Genomic DNA, 15,728 nt, shown 5'->3' with positions numbered 1-15,728 from the left:
ATTTGAACACAGGCCTGGTTCCACGGCGAGAGCGTCAATGCTCAATGCGTCGTGTTATTATCGAGAGAGGGGGCTGTTGGGGTGCAGCAGGGGAGGGAGATCCCTGGAAGAAAAAGGCTGAATCAATTAGAAAGGCAATTTACCTGATAGTCCATGTAGTTCCCGTAGCCCATGTGGTTGCAGGTGCAGGCACATGCCTGAATGTGCCTCCGCATGTCTAGCTCGACCTCCTCGCCGCAGAGGCCTCTACTCGTGGCCATCATGGTATCCCCCATGCAATAACCGCTGGTGCAATACATCCTGGGATCACTCTGCTCCAGGAAACCTCCGCCCGTGTCCTCGTACCCGAGTCCACTGGCACACCTGGAATCCGAGGTATACCCCACGCGTGATTGGGGACGCTCCTCGTATCCCAGCCTGGACTGGGGCCGGTGAAAGGTCGGAGGTACATCCTGCGGTAACAAAACACACATTTTTCATTAGCCGGGCTGCGTCAGCTGGTATCCTTCCGCGATGGGGACACAGTCGGGTCGTACGCTACTGGGGAACGTTTATTAACCACGCGTCTACAAGATGCGTAGAATTTTGCGGTTGAATTTTCATAGCTGCGCGGTTGGTAAAGTGGTTGCGGCCCAGCTTACAAGGAAACATATCGAACCCGAAAATTCTGATTGTAATGAATTTTTTTCTGCGGAAAAGCACTCTAAGGGGGTGAAAGCAGCCCCCAAATTTTCAGCGATTTTTCGTATTTCGAGTATAACTTTGTAACGGTGCGAGGTAGAAGAAAACCGTAAATGGACAAAATGTTCAGTGTTCGATGCCGTATAACGCGCTGCGAAAGAAATGTTTGTACGTCCAACAATTTATAAATAAATTAAAATTTTCGTTATTTTACATAGAATTTCTAACCGTGAGGGTTGGGCACGATCTTTTTCCGTGTAAAAGGTATAATTCGCAATGGTTTACTAAAATGTAAAAGGAACAAATTTTGGTTCATTTGTTTATTTGGTTACAAAAATTTTCCGCCTTCGTCCATATTACTACCATCTGCCACTTGACAATCGAGGATTTTTTTTATTTATAAATTATTACATATCGCGCGTTATACACTGAACATTTTGTCCATTTACGGTTTTCTTCTACCTCGCACCGTTACAAAGTTATACTCGAAAAACGAAAAATCGCTGAAAATTTGGGGGCTGATTTCACCCCCTCAGCGTGTTTTTCCGCAGAAAAAAAAATCGTTTCTTACATACTCCGACGTGCTCTACAATCGTACGGAGTTTCATTACAATCAGAATTTTCCTTTTCTTGTTAGTTGGAGCAAGATGTCGCGTTAACAATCGCGCAATAATAGTTTACTAATACTAATATTTACAGGTTCTGGTCTAAAAATTGTTTTTGTTCTATTTCAGTCTTCGAATGTCCAACCTTCTAGGAATACGTGTTTAAAAGGGTTTTTTGTAATTCGTAAAATTCCCGAAGTTATAGGCATTTGAGTAGCGGCAAATGCATGGGTAACACCCGGAGCCGGGCTGATAAGCAACGCGTAACGAGGAATATCCTTCGGGATAGTTCCTCGCGCTGTCACGACCTGAATAATATTCAGGGCTGGAAATTAAGCTCGACTAGAATATTTAGTGTCCATTCACAAAATCAGAGTCCTCAAGAAATGTTAGGGTAAAGGTAAACAAAGGTGGGGAAGTCGATTAGTGGTAGTACCTACAGATACAATGACTGAGTCCCTCGTACACAAAATTTCTCACAGATTAAAGAGGGAAAAGGGTTACCTAATTTATTCTACTAAATAGTAAACGTGCCTGTTGTTCACTGTTAGGTTGAGTTTAATTGCTTCTTAGCTAGATTGAATTCTGAATCTTTGACTGACTGAGTGTTTCTAAAAGCTGATGCTTCACAAGTGACATTTGTAAAGTGGTACAGGGCTGTTTGATATTTTCCGCTTGAGAAATAGACATGCTTTGGGTCGTTGCATGATACTGGAAAACCTGGGAATACCATTTAGTAGAATTTAGTAGAATTAACGTTGTTACTGTAACGCTTGGTTAAAGTTTACTTCATTGGTATTGAGTTAGCTTATGCAAAGTTACTTTATGTACTGCAGTATGCATAATAACCGCGTACTCAGTGACGTAGTCCAGCAGCACGAGCTTTCTGGTGAGACTTCATTCCACGCTGGTGGCGAGATTAAAGAAACCAGCAGTCGTAGAAAAATAAATGAATAATAGATAGAAGGATTTTTATTAAGAAACTCTTTATATTTTTATTTATATTCAGCGAGTAAATGTAATTTGTTTCTCAGTAGCATATAATAATGGTCAATAAGTTACTTAGTTATTACGTGCTTATCAATTAAAAGAATCGAATTAATGATAAAAAAGACCTACTTTCCTTGAAATGTCACTTTTTTTTATAAAGTCTCGTAAAATTGGAATGATCAACTTTCGTAAAATAGGTACACGACCTTCCTAACAAGCATGGTGAATAATTTAAATTCAAATTAGAAAACTGCTTGCACGACACGAAATAAGTGGGTTAAATAAATCCCCATTCAGAACACAAGATTCTTTGTGCTTCTTAACTATAGAAATGCCACATATTAAAATTTGTCAGTGCTGGGGAGAAAATATAGAAGGCGCTCTCTCGTAATTACAGTATAAAACCTTCGTGTTGTTCTTCCAGAAATGTTATTTGAAAAGAACTCGTAGTAGAAGACTTCCATTGTGCAACTCAGTCTTTTTGCAACGTTACGCTCTTGTTTCGACGACCATGCTTATTCTAATTTTATTACGAAATTAATTGTGTAAACATTACTGTCAGCACTCTGCTCGTTCTTAATTTACTCTAACAGGAGCTTAGAAACGTGAGGCTTTTAAAAGTCAGTCTCGAAAATGTCGGACACGAATTTTGTTGCTCTTGCACGCCAAGCAAATTGAGAAAAACGATAAGGTAGGTAATGAATCGAGTAGCGATACTCGTCGATAATGATGCACAGTAGTTTTTAATTGTTCGCCGGCAGTTCAGGGGATAAATTTAGTGCATAAAATGAAAGACAGGTGTTTTACGAATATAGTATTTCCCGGCTTCATTTCTCGATGTCTCTTTTAATACGCACTAATATTATAATACCATTTTTATAGAATACAGTTTGCAATTGATTTTCATCTAAACTTTTCGACGTAATCAAGTGGCGACGAATTGTGATTTTTAGCAGAGATTACAAAAGTGTCTGTAGCTAAAAATCTTTTCAAGCAACCGTAAAATCCGTATGTACATCTTTAGATTAACATAAAAGGAAGATTCTCTCAAAATTTCAAGTCAATCGGGTGAATAGTCTCTGAGATTTGCGCAACACCGATTGCCGAGTGAATTTTAAAGTACCCACTGCACTGCGGCTGTATCACCGCTATTTTCTTGAACAAAATATGTTTTTTAATCTTCCAGAGATGTATAACAAATCCTATTAATCAAATTTTCTATTGAGTTCATTATTTAAAAGAAAAAAATTGCTAAATAATCTTCGCAAAAATCAGCATTGTTTTCTTCAACGTGCTGTTATTCGGCGAATTTTAAAAATATTAAAAAAACAGGCCCGTTAATGTTTAGGCATTACATTATACTTAATAGACAAATTTGTTTTTTTTTTGTTTCAAATAATCCAGAATTGAGTTAGGGGATGCGCCGTTTACCCTCCGTAAAAAGGCCGTCAATTTGGAGCCACCTCGTGGCATATATCTGCATATATTTTCTTAACTTTCATAATTCTTTTTAATGCATTACAATATACTAAAATTAACTGCCAAACCGCAATTTAATCGGACGTTAGTTTCTCTACAATTTGCATCAGAAGGTTACCTACTTTTTCGAGCCGTCACAGTAGTCTAACCCCTTAAGGGGGAGGCCCACCTAGAAATTTTTCGAAAAATCGATTTTTATATTTTTTTTAAGTACATCTTGAAAATATTCCCGGAAAGTGTCAAGTCAATCCGACCAAAATTAACAAAGTTACACGCGTGCAAGTAGGTAGGTGTTCCTCGGTGTGGCGCCCAGACCCAAACCTTCAAACGCGTTTTCCTCAAAATAATGTTTTCCAAGTCGGTGACACACATAACTAAAAAATTCATGATCCGATTTACTCGAGGCTTTGCAGACTTATTTTAGGGTTAAAAGTCTAAGCCCTATCAGGAGCTTTTCCTTTTTCTTGCCTTAATTTTTTTTTTACCCTCGAAAAACGAGCGATTTTTTCCCAAATACCGATGTTTCAACTTTACACAGCTGTCATTTGGTCTCAAAATAATATTTCCAAAATCGGGCCCGATAGCGTTAAAATAATTTCATATATTATCTAAAAAAAAACTTATAATTTAAAATTTTTTATGATCCTGCACCGAGCTACGTTTATCACCGCAAAGCGCCTAAAAAAAGAACATCTCTGGCATCGCCTATAACTCACAAACCTTTCACTACTTTTTACCACAAAAAATACTGAAATATCCGCAAGATGTACTCTCTCCAACAGACTAATGTTTGATAATAAAAGTTTGTCGGTTTTTCGAGAAAAAATTCCCAAAGAAGCATGTTGTTTTGACCGTCCCAGGTAGGCTTCTCCCTTAACGTGCTCTTTTAACTTTACGCTCCGGGCTTCCGCTTCGAATCGTGCACTATATTCGATTAAAGGAATCATCCGCATAAAAAGATCACGCATGCAGTCGCTAGCATTCCTACACCAAAGCAGTTTCTTATCATTCCTACTTTGCATTCCATCCATCGAGTCATAAACCTGGCCGTTGACTTGAATACGTTCCGAAATCTTCCCAGCCACGGAGGAACTAACGTATTGCATTACCTCGGGAGATGATAGTTTCCGCTTACGTTAACCACCGCGATACCCGCGATTGTTCTCAGTGGCTCGGAGCGAAATACGATGCAGCTGCGTTCACATCCAACCGCACCGGCACACCTACGTGCCACGAAAATCCGTGTAATTCATCGCCCGGATGTAAACCACGGAAAACTCGAGCGAGACAGCCGAGGTTCGACGTACCAAGAACGAAAAAAAGAAGAGAAGAATAATGCAAACCCTCTATCTAAAGATCGCCATTACCGTAAAGCTCGCCTGTCACGGAGTCTCTACTTTATTGCGCTCGACTGAGCGTATTGGGAACTGAAAATTGAGTGAAATACGCAGCGCGTATCTCCTCCACCGGATAAAGTACGCGAGATTCATCAGAGAAGGGGTTATCTATGCCTACATTCGTAAATCGTATTCCTTCCGTAACTTCTTCTAACGAAGATCACTCCAGCCTTCCCTTGCTTCATTATTTTGCTTCTCGTTTTTATTTGTCGCGCAATTTAAGCACCGTCCTTCCTGCGGACGGGTAATTATTAATATCGTTTTCTTCCTCTTGGAGGGCCTGAGATATTCCTTAACAACGAGGATACTCCAATTATCGATTAATTTTATTTGGGCCTAGCAATTGTCTACTTTCTGAAGCCTTAAAAATATACGTGGAATTCCTGCAGGTAAAACTTCGTTGGCTGCTGTTACCTACCCACCATTTTCAGCTGATATATTATTATTATTACAAAGATACAATAATGAAGGAATACAGAAAATGTGCACAAGGCAAAATTAAAATAATCGTCTTAAATTGAGTTACGTGTGTTTGAATTTTTATATTGTGTCGAATGTTTGTTACATTATTTATGTTGATTAAAATGTAAAAATCTGTTCAGCAAAGTTTCAAATAAGAGTAACCCTGAGTGAAGATTCGAATGGTCACCACCATATATTAAAAATATTTTCCTTTTTGGAAGGTTTGGTGATTTACAACAAAATCTAGGTCTCTGAAATTATTTACCATAAATCCTCCTCGCTAATGACCACTTAAGTGCAGTTGATGCGACGTTAAAATACACAATGAAAAATTATTCCAGCAACTTCGTATGCCATACGTTCTGTAAGAAACAATTTATTTAGAAAACTGTATCAATTCACTCGGCGCTAAACTGTCAAAGGTAATTTCTATTCTGTTTATATATGTAAATCCATACAACTTCAACGAAAGTTTGAAGTCGCTCAAATTCATAATTCAAGAGTGCCTTATCATGAAATTTAAACTTATTTGCATGCTAAGAATAAAACGCAGCAACACCTATCTGCATTTAGAACCACCGTCGTAAATAAATAGTGTTCACGAAAATTTTGGAAAAATGAAACCAAGCGAACATGACTTCATGAGTTATGACAAAATATCTATTTAACAAACCCAGCGTTTACTCTGTTTAAAAAAAGAATCAATCATTATAACTAGTTTGAGGATAGGACGTAATAAAATGGCACACCTGCAGCTAATGTCGATTACTGAACATACGCAATGTAATAGTTGCAATGCAGAGCTATCGGTAGAAAACTTAATGAAAGAATGTCCAGTAAGTCAAAATCAAGGGGTCCTGACACCCTCCAAAGAAGGGGCTTCGTAAAAAGAAAAGAAAACCAGATTTTATTCTCTAAATAAATTTTTATAATCATCTAATGAATTTTCTTGAATTTGCATTAAAAATACTTTTATCCGTTCAAGTCGGCTCTCCCCAAGATTAGATCCTGAATTTTAATATGAAAAAACAGAAAACAAACAAATTTGTGAACATTAAAAATATAATTACATATATATTATAGAATTTTAGTAGACAGCTAACGAGGGGAGGATACCATGTGGTAGACACCGATTTTGATGAGCCTTGGCACGCTGGATCTATTTCGAAAATATTAAAAATTTCATAGTAGCCGTGGGCTTTTAATGTGTAAAAATCCCACAGTACCTTGGCGCTCCCGGGGGATTCCCTGTGAAGGAGTCGGGGTGCCTTTTGAAGATTTCCTCAAGTTAAAAAAAAAATTGATAAAAAAATAGTAATTTATTAAAAAAAATTTATAAAGTTTTTTCTTAACGTGGAGACATCTTCAAAAGGCACCCCGACGCCTTCAGAAGTAGACGCCAGGGTAGTGTAGGATTTTTACCCACTAAAACCCCACGACCACTATGAAATTTTTAATAATTTACATATAAATATCTTTATAGTTAAGGCCCATTGGCAGAAATGCTCGGACACCTATTTACTTATTTTCGACATAGATCCAGCGTGCCAAAGCTCATCAAAATCGGTGTCTACCTCATGGTGTCCTCGCCTTGCAAGTAAGTAGGTGCAAACAGGCATTGTAAAATCTGTAAAAAGTGTAAGAAGTGTATGTAATATACCGTTACTTAATGTAATGTGAAGCGAATAAATATAAAAGAAAAGTATTCCGAATTTCATTTATTACAATATGCTTAGCCACCCGTGTAAACAGTTTCTTCGCATTAATTTAAAGGGAGGATTTTCAAAGGTATATTTACTACCCCTTTTTAATTCAGACTTGCATTTCCTCTCAGATCCCAAGCTAGTGGATCTTTCGTTCGGGAACACCGTGTGCACATAGCGGATTTTTCAACATCATCGCGCAACCGTAATCAGACTTACAACCCAATAGATTCGTCTAGACAGGGGGTGTTACACGTTCGCTTTTCAAAGTCCTCTCGAGGCGCGATAAATTTCAACGCGCCAGTGTTCCTGTCGCGGGCTCGAACGTTTCTCCGGGAAATGTCTTATGGATGATAATACCGAGTACATTCCGTTGACCCACATCGTTCGAATTCTAATCAGTCCTCATTCCGTATGAGTACTCCGCTACCCTGTAATAATTCTTCACGCCGAAAGGCTTCCATGCGGCAACGTATCGGTTTCAATTTGGGAACGGTTTCAATTTGTGAGTGACAGAACAATATCTAGGGTTGAACTTCCACGCTTGTCCTAGTAGCTTACTATCACACTTCGATGAATTTGTTTCAACGAAAATTGGCGCTTCGTTCTCATTGGAGAATTCGAACATGTTCCTTTAGTAGTGCTTGCGGTGGATTATTAACGCTGAGGGGAGTTATTTGGTAAAACAGCAACAAAACTATCTCTATTTCTATTTTTTTTTCTCTGGGGATTGACGAGTAAACAGAATCTAAAAAAACATTTTTTCACATTTTTCTTATATGTTCAACTGCCCAAGTATGCGTGTTCAAATTTGTGTTTTTTTTATTTTTATTTTTTAAACGTTTTAGTGCAGGAGACCTGATATTTATATTATTTTTGGTGGTGGTGTGATTTCTGGGCACGTGTGTCTTGATAACACAGTAGACTACAGTGGATATAATGGAAATATTGGTTTTTAGCGAGGAGGCAGATCTGCTGTAATTCAACGATACCCTTTAATTTTGGATTAAGTGTCGCAGAATCGAGTGGCCATGCCGATTGTCGTAAATTTCGTCGCAGCTTCTCCGAGGTAAGTGACCCCGTGCGACAGTGGCTGTGATCACCACTGCTCGACCCTTCTCCTAGCTTCACCCGCGTGACACCGGCGCACGCGGGGTGCCTGCGTTTGGACAGAATATACCCAATCTTTAAACGCTTATAACTAACAAACGATGCCTCAACCGCAATATCGTTATTCTTGATTTTCGTCTTATTTTGGGGTCTAGAATCACCCCTTAACGCTAGAACCGCCGCACCGGTTATTAGTTTTTAGTTTTTGTGTCTTCAAAATTTTCTTATTTTTGCTACCAACGAACGAAGCCTCAACCGCAATATCGTTATTCTTGATTTTCGTCTTATTTTGGGGTCTAGAATCACCCCTTAATACTAAAACCGCCACACCGGTTATTAGTTTTTAGTTTTTGTGTCTTCAAAATTTTCTTATTTTTGCTACTAACGAACGAAGCCTCAACCGCAATATCGTTATTCTTGATTTTCGTCTTATTTTTGGGTCTAGAATCACCCCTTAACACTAGAACCACGACACTGGTTATTAGTTTTTAGTTTTTGTGTCTTCAAAATTTTCTTATTTTTGCTACTAACAAACGAAGCCTCAACCGCAATATCGTTATTCTTGATTTTCGTCTTATTTTTGGGTCTAGAATCACCCCTCAACGCTAGAACCGCCACACCAGTTATTAGTTTTTAGTTTTTGTGTCTTCAAAGTTTTCTTATTTTTGCTACTAACGAACGAAGCCTCAACCGCAATATCGTTATTCTTGATTTTCGTCTTATTTTTGGGTCTAGAATCACCCCTCAACACTAAAACCGCCACACCAGTTATTAGTTTTTAGTTTTTGTGTCTTCAAAATTTTCTTATTTTTGCTACAATTGTAAACCTTTGTGAGTCTGTGACTTTTCTATAAAGTAGGTAATCTTTCATGCTATAAAAAATTCTATTGCAATAAATGCACTGTGCCAATATGCTATAATGCTACTTTATATTAATAAATTTGAGCAAATATACTTACATTACTTCCACTTCAAAATTATTGATATAAATAGGAATTTATTATGCGCTTTAGTGCCGGCCAACTTGACCGGTGTTGGCGGGTTTAGGTAGGTTGAACTGTGGGCGGTTTAAAAAAGTATTATCTATACAGAAGTTCCGGTAGTTACAGTCTGAGTTGTGTAGTTTTGTAAAGTAGTTTGAACAACTTGACAGCTTTGGAACAAAGCTTCGGTTTTCAGTTGATGTCTATTTCAGTAAGTACGTGCTCATGTTACGGATAACTGATCACCAACCGCGGTTTCTAATCGATCAGGTAACCGAAACTTAATGGAAAATCCTTCAAGAACGTGGACGATGTCAAAAATGATGTATCTAGCTATTTGAAATATGAAAACGGAAGCTTTCACATTGATGTAATATTAACTTATATATTCATCTGAAAACTGACGAGTCATAAAATCGACGACGTGTAAAGTACCGTTCATAATTATTCGACTAACTTCATATAGGTACCAGAAAAAGCAAGAAGTAGATTGCTCGTCAAATATTCATGTTATTCATCTGACATTTTAAAATAATATTATATTCTTAAGAATAATAATTCAAGTCAGAAAATAGCAGGCAAAGGAATATACTTTCCACTGCAATGCACACATACTTTCAATTGTCAAATGAGTCATAAAACAATCTATACTTAGGATTGTAATTTATATTAAGGATTAGGTTACAACGTGAGTATACTCATTAAATTTTTTTAATAAACCTCGAATAGATTTTGCTTTATCCTTCATTTTCGTGACACTGAAATAGTAGGTACTATATAATATACGTTTGTTTAAAAAAAACAAGCTATTAATTTAAGTAAAAATTCAATGATCATGGTAAATTTAAAGTACATTATCTTCCAAATAATTACGATTGTTGTTGACTTACATGGCGATGCATAACAAGGATAGTCATTCGCGGTTGGAAGGAAATATAATTAATAAACTGTTACAAAAATGGATTATGTCAGATTATTATTTGAAGCATGAGAAAATCTAGCCCCGCACAAATAAATATGTCAAAAAAGTTGTTTGATGATTTAAAGTGTGCCACTAATACGTTTTGTCTTATAATTCTTGTTATTGATATTTATTAATATAATTGTGCCTGAAATATAAAATATTCAACGTCAGCAGAGCGAGTCTGTAATATCCGAAGTTGCCCTTATCGCAGCAGTTATGTTTCTCTTATTAACTTCGGCACTACGGTACTTATTACCATCCACTAATATTTCATGTCGGGAAAGAAGAAATTAAGCAGGCGCTGTAACTGTATCTGATACTTTAATTCGCGCGTTAAATCAGGTTACTTTTGCATCGCCAGTTTAAAGTTTACACAGTCTCTGGAACATGTTCAAGGCAGAGATGATACGAAATGCAAATTACCGAGTCACGGAACGGACTTACGGGCGATTGTTTCAACAATTTCCCCGGCTCTATTCTGACTCAGCTTTGCACCCGAATTCACGAATTTAACTTTCCTCCCTCTCGCTAAAGCGACTTTGGGCTGGTAAACACATACAAGGTGCCAATTTATGCAAACCGTCTCGATTCCCAAAAACTGCCGATGCTTTTTAGCTATATCAAACTTTATTAACTTTATTTGCTTTTATTCGACGTTATTGTTATTTCTCTATATATCGTCCATAGAAATCATTCCAGAGGAAATGAACAGGATTTGCCGTGAATATTCTTTCTCGTTTGTAACGATTAATTCCGTTACACGTAGAATGTATTCGATTTTTTTTCAGCTGAAAAAGCTCCGGTTTCATTCCCTATTCGATGTCAGTGTTTTACAATTTATTTCTCATTAATTAACGGTTAGTGTTTGTCCGAGGGATTTGTACTGAAAATCTAGTTGCATTTCTCAAAGTTGCAACAGTCACTGTAAACAATTTTAACCGCGTTTTTTATTTCTTCTAATTATTTCATCCCTTAAGGAAATAAGACAACTCTGTATTTATTATTATTATAATATCGAAGGCAGTGGAACAAAAATTAAAATAGCTTCTTTTGAAAATTTCTGTGTTTGATTATTCATTCAATACTTTGCATTTCTGCACTTCTTTCAGAATATAAAATAATCTTCTGCAATGTGAACAGATAAATATTTTCTAAAATACGCTATTGGAATATAGAAAACTGTATGAAAAATCTATTTTGTTCAGAAGTAAAACATTTCAATGTCACTTGAGCATTTGCCATTTTTCGAAGCGAAAGTACGATTTTTTATTTTCAAAATATTTTTTAAAGAATACCAGGGAAAAGGAAACGGAAAAGAAGGGAAACCTTTTCGATAATCAGTCTCTGCTTCAACACCAACCCACAGTGAAACAATTGAGGGAAACATTATCAATCTCTCGAAATTATTTCACTATCAATGTTTCGGGAAAAAACGAGTTTCCTAGGGGAGACCTATTAAGGTTACACTGTGTATATACGAGGTCTGAACATTTTACATATTTCGAACTATTGGAAATTTATGGAGACGCATAAGTTCACCTAATGCAAAGTCGCTTCAACATTTCTGTACAGTCGATCATGATTCGAATTGGCGATGTGACGAGGAATGCAGTGGGCAGTACTCGGAACTTCATTAGAAACTCAAACTAACTAAACTCATGTGAAGTGTCAAAGCGCGTCCAATATATCTGGAACTCACAATTAGTAAGACGTATTCAACGGGGGCTGCTTTATAGAAAGGGAGTGAGTCGATGTTAGTGAGCATGGTGCACAGGTGTCTCATCAAACGAGTATATGTACTATGGTCCTTTATAGGTTCTGATAGTAAAAGTATTCATTCAAATTGAAATATTTTTGTTTTTGCATACTTTCCCTAAGGTGAAGATTTATACATCTACTAGTAAAAGTATAAATTGGCTGTTGCAATTTTTAAGCTTTGTTAAGTTACAATAAATAGAATTAACAAACTTCAACTTAATAATATTCATTGAATAAGGAACTGATGGAGGTGACTACATTACCTTCTTGATTAAATTTTCCTTGTCAACGAATTATTATTAGAACAAATTATATTCTTCATTAAAAACGTATGTGAAATTTCTTTTTATATTAAACAATTTTACTAAAAATGCACTAAAAAGTAATTGTTTTTGTACTACAGTTTCGATGGTGTTTTCTCAATTTAAATAAAATCGTGGTGCTGTATTAAATTGATTCATATTCTGATATGAAATATCCCGCGCCACGGTTTTATTTAAAGTGAGAAAACACTATCGAAATTGTGTACAAGAAAAGAATAGTTATTCAGTTTTTAATACATTTTAGTAAAATCGTGACATAATTTTTTGTTTTCTAGTTTTTAATGTTTGTGGATTTTTTATTTTTTATCAGTTTTATCTGTTTTCTTTTCATTATTGACTTTTTATAAAAAAATTGTATTGTCATCACATCCACGCACGCCTACCGAGCTTCAAGACGATTGGATTGGTGGAAGTGGCAAACACCAAACATACGGAGGATCGAATCTAACAAGGGAACATCCCGAACCCGGAAATTCGAAAAATTCTGAAACTTGGTGAATATGTAGGGAATTTCCTCCTCATTACAACGCAATTTTTGTTCGTTGCCCAAATTCACTCTAAGGGGGGTGTAATTGACCGCTGAGAATCCGGTTATTTTCCGATTTTGCGTTATAACTCGCGAATTAATTAAAATAATTTTTTCACCAAATGATAGATCTAATTAAAAGAATTAACTTTTGTCTTGAAACTTTTCCCTATCTCTTACCGAATACGAGTTACAAAATAAAATCGGAAAATAGCCGAATTTTCAGGGGTTAATTCTACCCGCTTAGAGTGAATTTGGGCAGCAAACAAAAATTGCGTTGTAATCAGGAGGAAATCCCCTAAACATCCACAAAGTTTCAGAATTTTTTGAATTGTCCGTTTCGGGATCATCCCTTGTAAGTACAAATCGTTTAATAAAAGCGTAATGTTTCTTAACCACCTATAATTTAGGGAAGAAACTCTAGCGACCATTAACGCTAGTAGCCATTAGCCGCCACAAATTAATTTCTTATAAATACTGTAGCCAATCGGACCAGTGCGTGCATACATCGACAAGTGAATTTATACATTCGCTGAATTTAACGCTTTGACTGCAACATACACACAATAAGACAACAGTACTCTCCCCTCCCCCAAAATGCCACCACAAGCAGAGAACACTCCAAAACCCCAGGCTCTCCCTGCTTCCCACCAGGATTAATTACAGCTGATATGCTTCCACGAAATCCTTCAAGATATCTTCCCCGCTTCCTCGGCGAGATTCCACGAATTTCCTTGAATCTCTGCCACGCGGAGCGCAAATGCATCAAGAGGTGACCACGGTCGCGTAAAAAGAGGTACGGTCCCGCGATATTTCAACGTAAACGTTCGCGGACGTCGGCGCCCCCGGAACCGTCATTCATCTTTCTCCGTGAAATTAGTGTTGATATCACGAGCGACGGTGGCGCCCCCCTGTCCGCGAATTCCATCAGCCGCGGGAGGATCTACACGTAAAGGCCATCCGTTACGGAGGTGATAACAATTTACGGAAACAGCGGCAGATAGAAAGACGATTGCTACGTGGCCGTTTTATATGCGCATTATGCATCGGAATTGCATCAGGGGCGAGGGGCGAGGGGGGGCGGAGGGGTTGGTAACGCGAACCGACGGGACAGGTACTTCCATTTTCGGGATTATTGGCGGGGAATAACGTTGATTTATCTTTGACAGTAGCATTTTCCAGCCCAGGTCCCGTCCCTCCGATCCCACCCCTCACCTTTCTCTCTTACCCCGCGCTCGCTCGCTCGCTGAATTCCTAAAATATGGCGTGGAAGCGCGGAACGCGAAACTGGGCCAAATCGATACCGGCCAGATATACGTACGGCAAAACTTCGAACTTAAGGCATGCACGCCCGGGTCGAATCAATTTTCGGCCCCCCCAAAAACCCATAATGGCTACTGGAAGATTCAAGCCCGCCCCGGTTAGCGGGACGAACTCCGGCGAACCGGGGTGAAACTCGCGAGTTCTGATCGCCGTGCTCGCCCGCCAGATGAATGGACCCCGATGGCTGGCTTCGAATTGCCTCCACTAGCGGTGATATAGATAGCAGTTATTAGAGTGTGCTGCGATCATTCTTGCTAATGACACATGCTGGGGGTTACGGGTGGGGGGAGGCAGCGTTTTAGGAGACGATTGAGTTGCATGAAAGAGGATGGGGCATCGCGAGCTTCTGTCGCTGTAGCTTTTAAGTCTGGAAAGGGGGTGTTGTTGAAGCGAGGGGAGTGAACAAGAGTTTTGTACCTAGTTGGTCCGTGACATGTGCAGTAATGTCTTAAATGTGTGGAATATATTACTCAATTTTTTGGAGGATAGTCGGGTCAAAATTTCGGCTTTCCCAAAGCTGGTGCAGTTGTATAGGATGTGTTGTTACTCACAAAAGTATCCGCCCACCCCATACGTATAACATGTTTTACTGATTTAAGGGAAATTCTCGAGTGTTACGAAATTTTGTTGAAAAACTATTGTTAATATTGCATTAAACTCTTTTGGGGTATAAGGAGACATCTTTAAACTTGCAGAAAATATTTTTTTTATGCCCATCCTTAGTATTATTTGTTAACTATTGTGGAATCTTTTCGAAGATGTTGGCGTCAGGTGTAGCACTTGTCACAGTCACCTGATTGCAAAAAGAAGAAAATTTTCTTAAAGTTAAATAATTTACGCTGGGACTGGATCTAAAATTTTAATTTTAGTTTTTATTTATAATCATTTTTTCGCCGATGTAAAGAATAATATGAAAAAATTGTCTAAGGAAGAAACTAATTTTTTATTTCAAACGCTATAACTCTTTTAATTTTTCGTTTGTTTTCTTTAAAGTGGACCAATCCCAGCGTAAACTGTCTAAGTTCAAGAAACTTTTTTTTGCAATCAGATGACTGTGACAGGTGCCACACATCCCGCCAACAGGAATTACATCGTCGAAAAGGTGAAAAAGATTCCACAATAATTAATAAATAATAAGAAAGATCGACATAAAAAAATATTTTCTGCGAGTTCAAAGATGCCTCCTTATATCCCAAAAGAGTTAAATAGAAATATAACCAACAGTTTTTCAAAACAAAATTCTTAAATACCAGTTACTTTTGGGACTACTAGATGAGAATCCTTCCTTAAAGAATGGTACATCCAGAATTACTCATAATTTACAATAGTATAAATCTTAATAAATATATTTTTAGTTAGTACCATCTACGAATGAAATGCTCAAAGGAATTCTACTAGAAGGATGGTACAACACAATCTCGAAT

The 15,728-nt window shown here is 37.7% G+C and overlaps 1 protein-coding gene across 1 annotated transcript in view; it reads right to left on the bottom strand.

Moving 5' to 3' along the window:
* LOC143375339 (dipeptidase 1) overlaps nucleotides 1–15,728 on the bottom strand; it is a 285,542-nt gene that overhangs the window by 209,640 nt on the left and 60,174 nt on the right. Inside the window, exon 3 of the mRNA XM_076824339.1 lies at nucleotides 144–452. Coding sequence (XP_076680454.1) covers nucleotides 144–452 — 309 coding nt within the window. The remainder of the gene's footprint in view (nucleotides 1–143; nucleotides 453–15,728) is intronic.

This window comes from Andrena cerasifolii, chromosome 12 (assembly GCF_050908995.1).
Source record: "Andrena cerasifolii isolate SP2316 chromosome 12, iyAndCera1_principal, whole genome shotgun sequence".
NCBI classification, from domain to species: domain Eukaryota; kingdom Metazoa; phylum Arthropoda; class Insecta; order Hymenoptera; family Andrenidae; genus Andrena; species Andrena cerasifolii.
The sequence above is the reverse complement of the archived record's forward strand: the minus strand, read 5'-3'. Positions and strand labels throughout refer to the sequence as shown.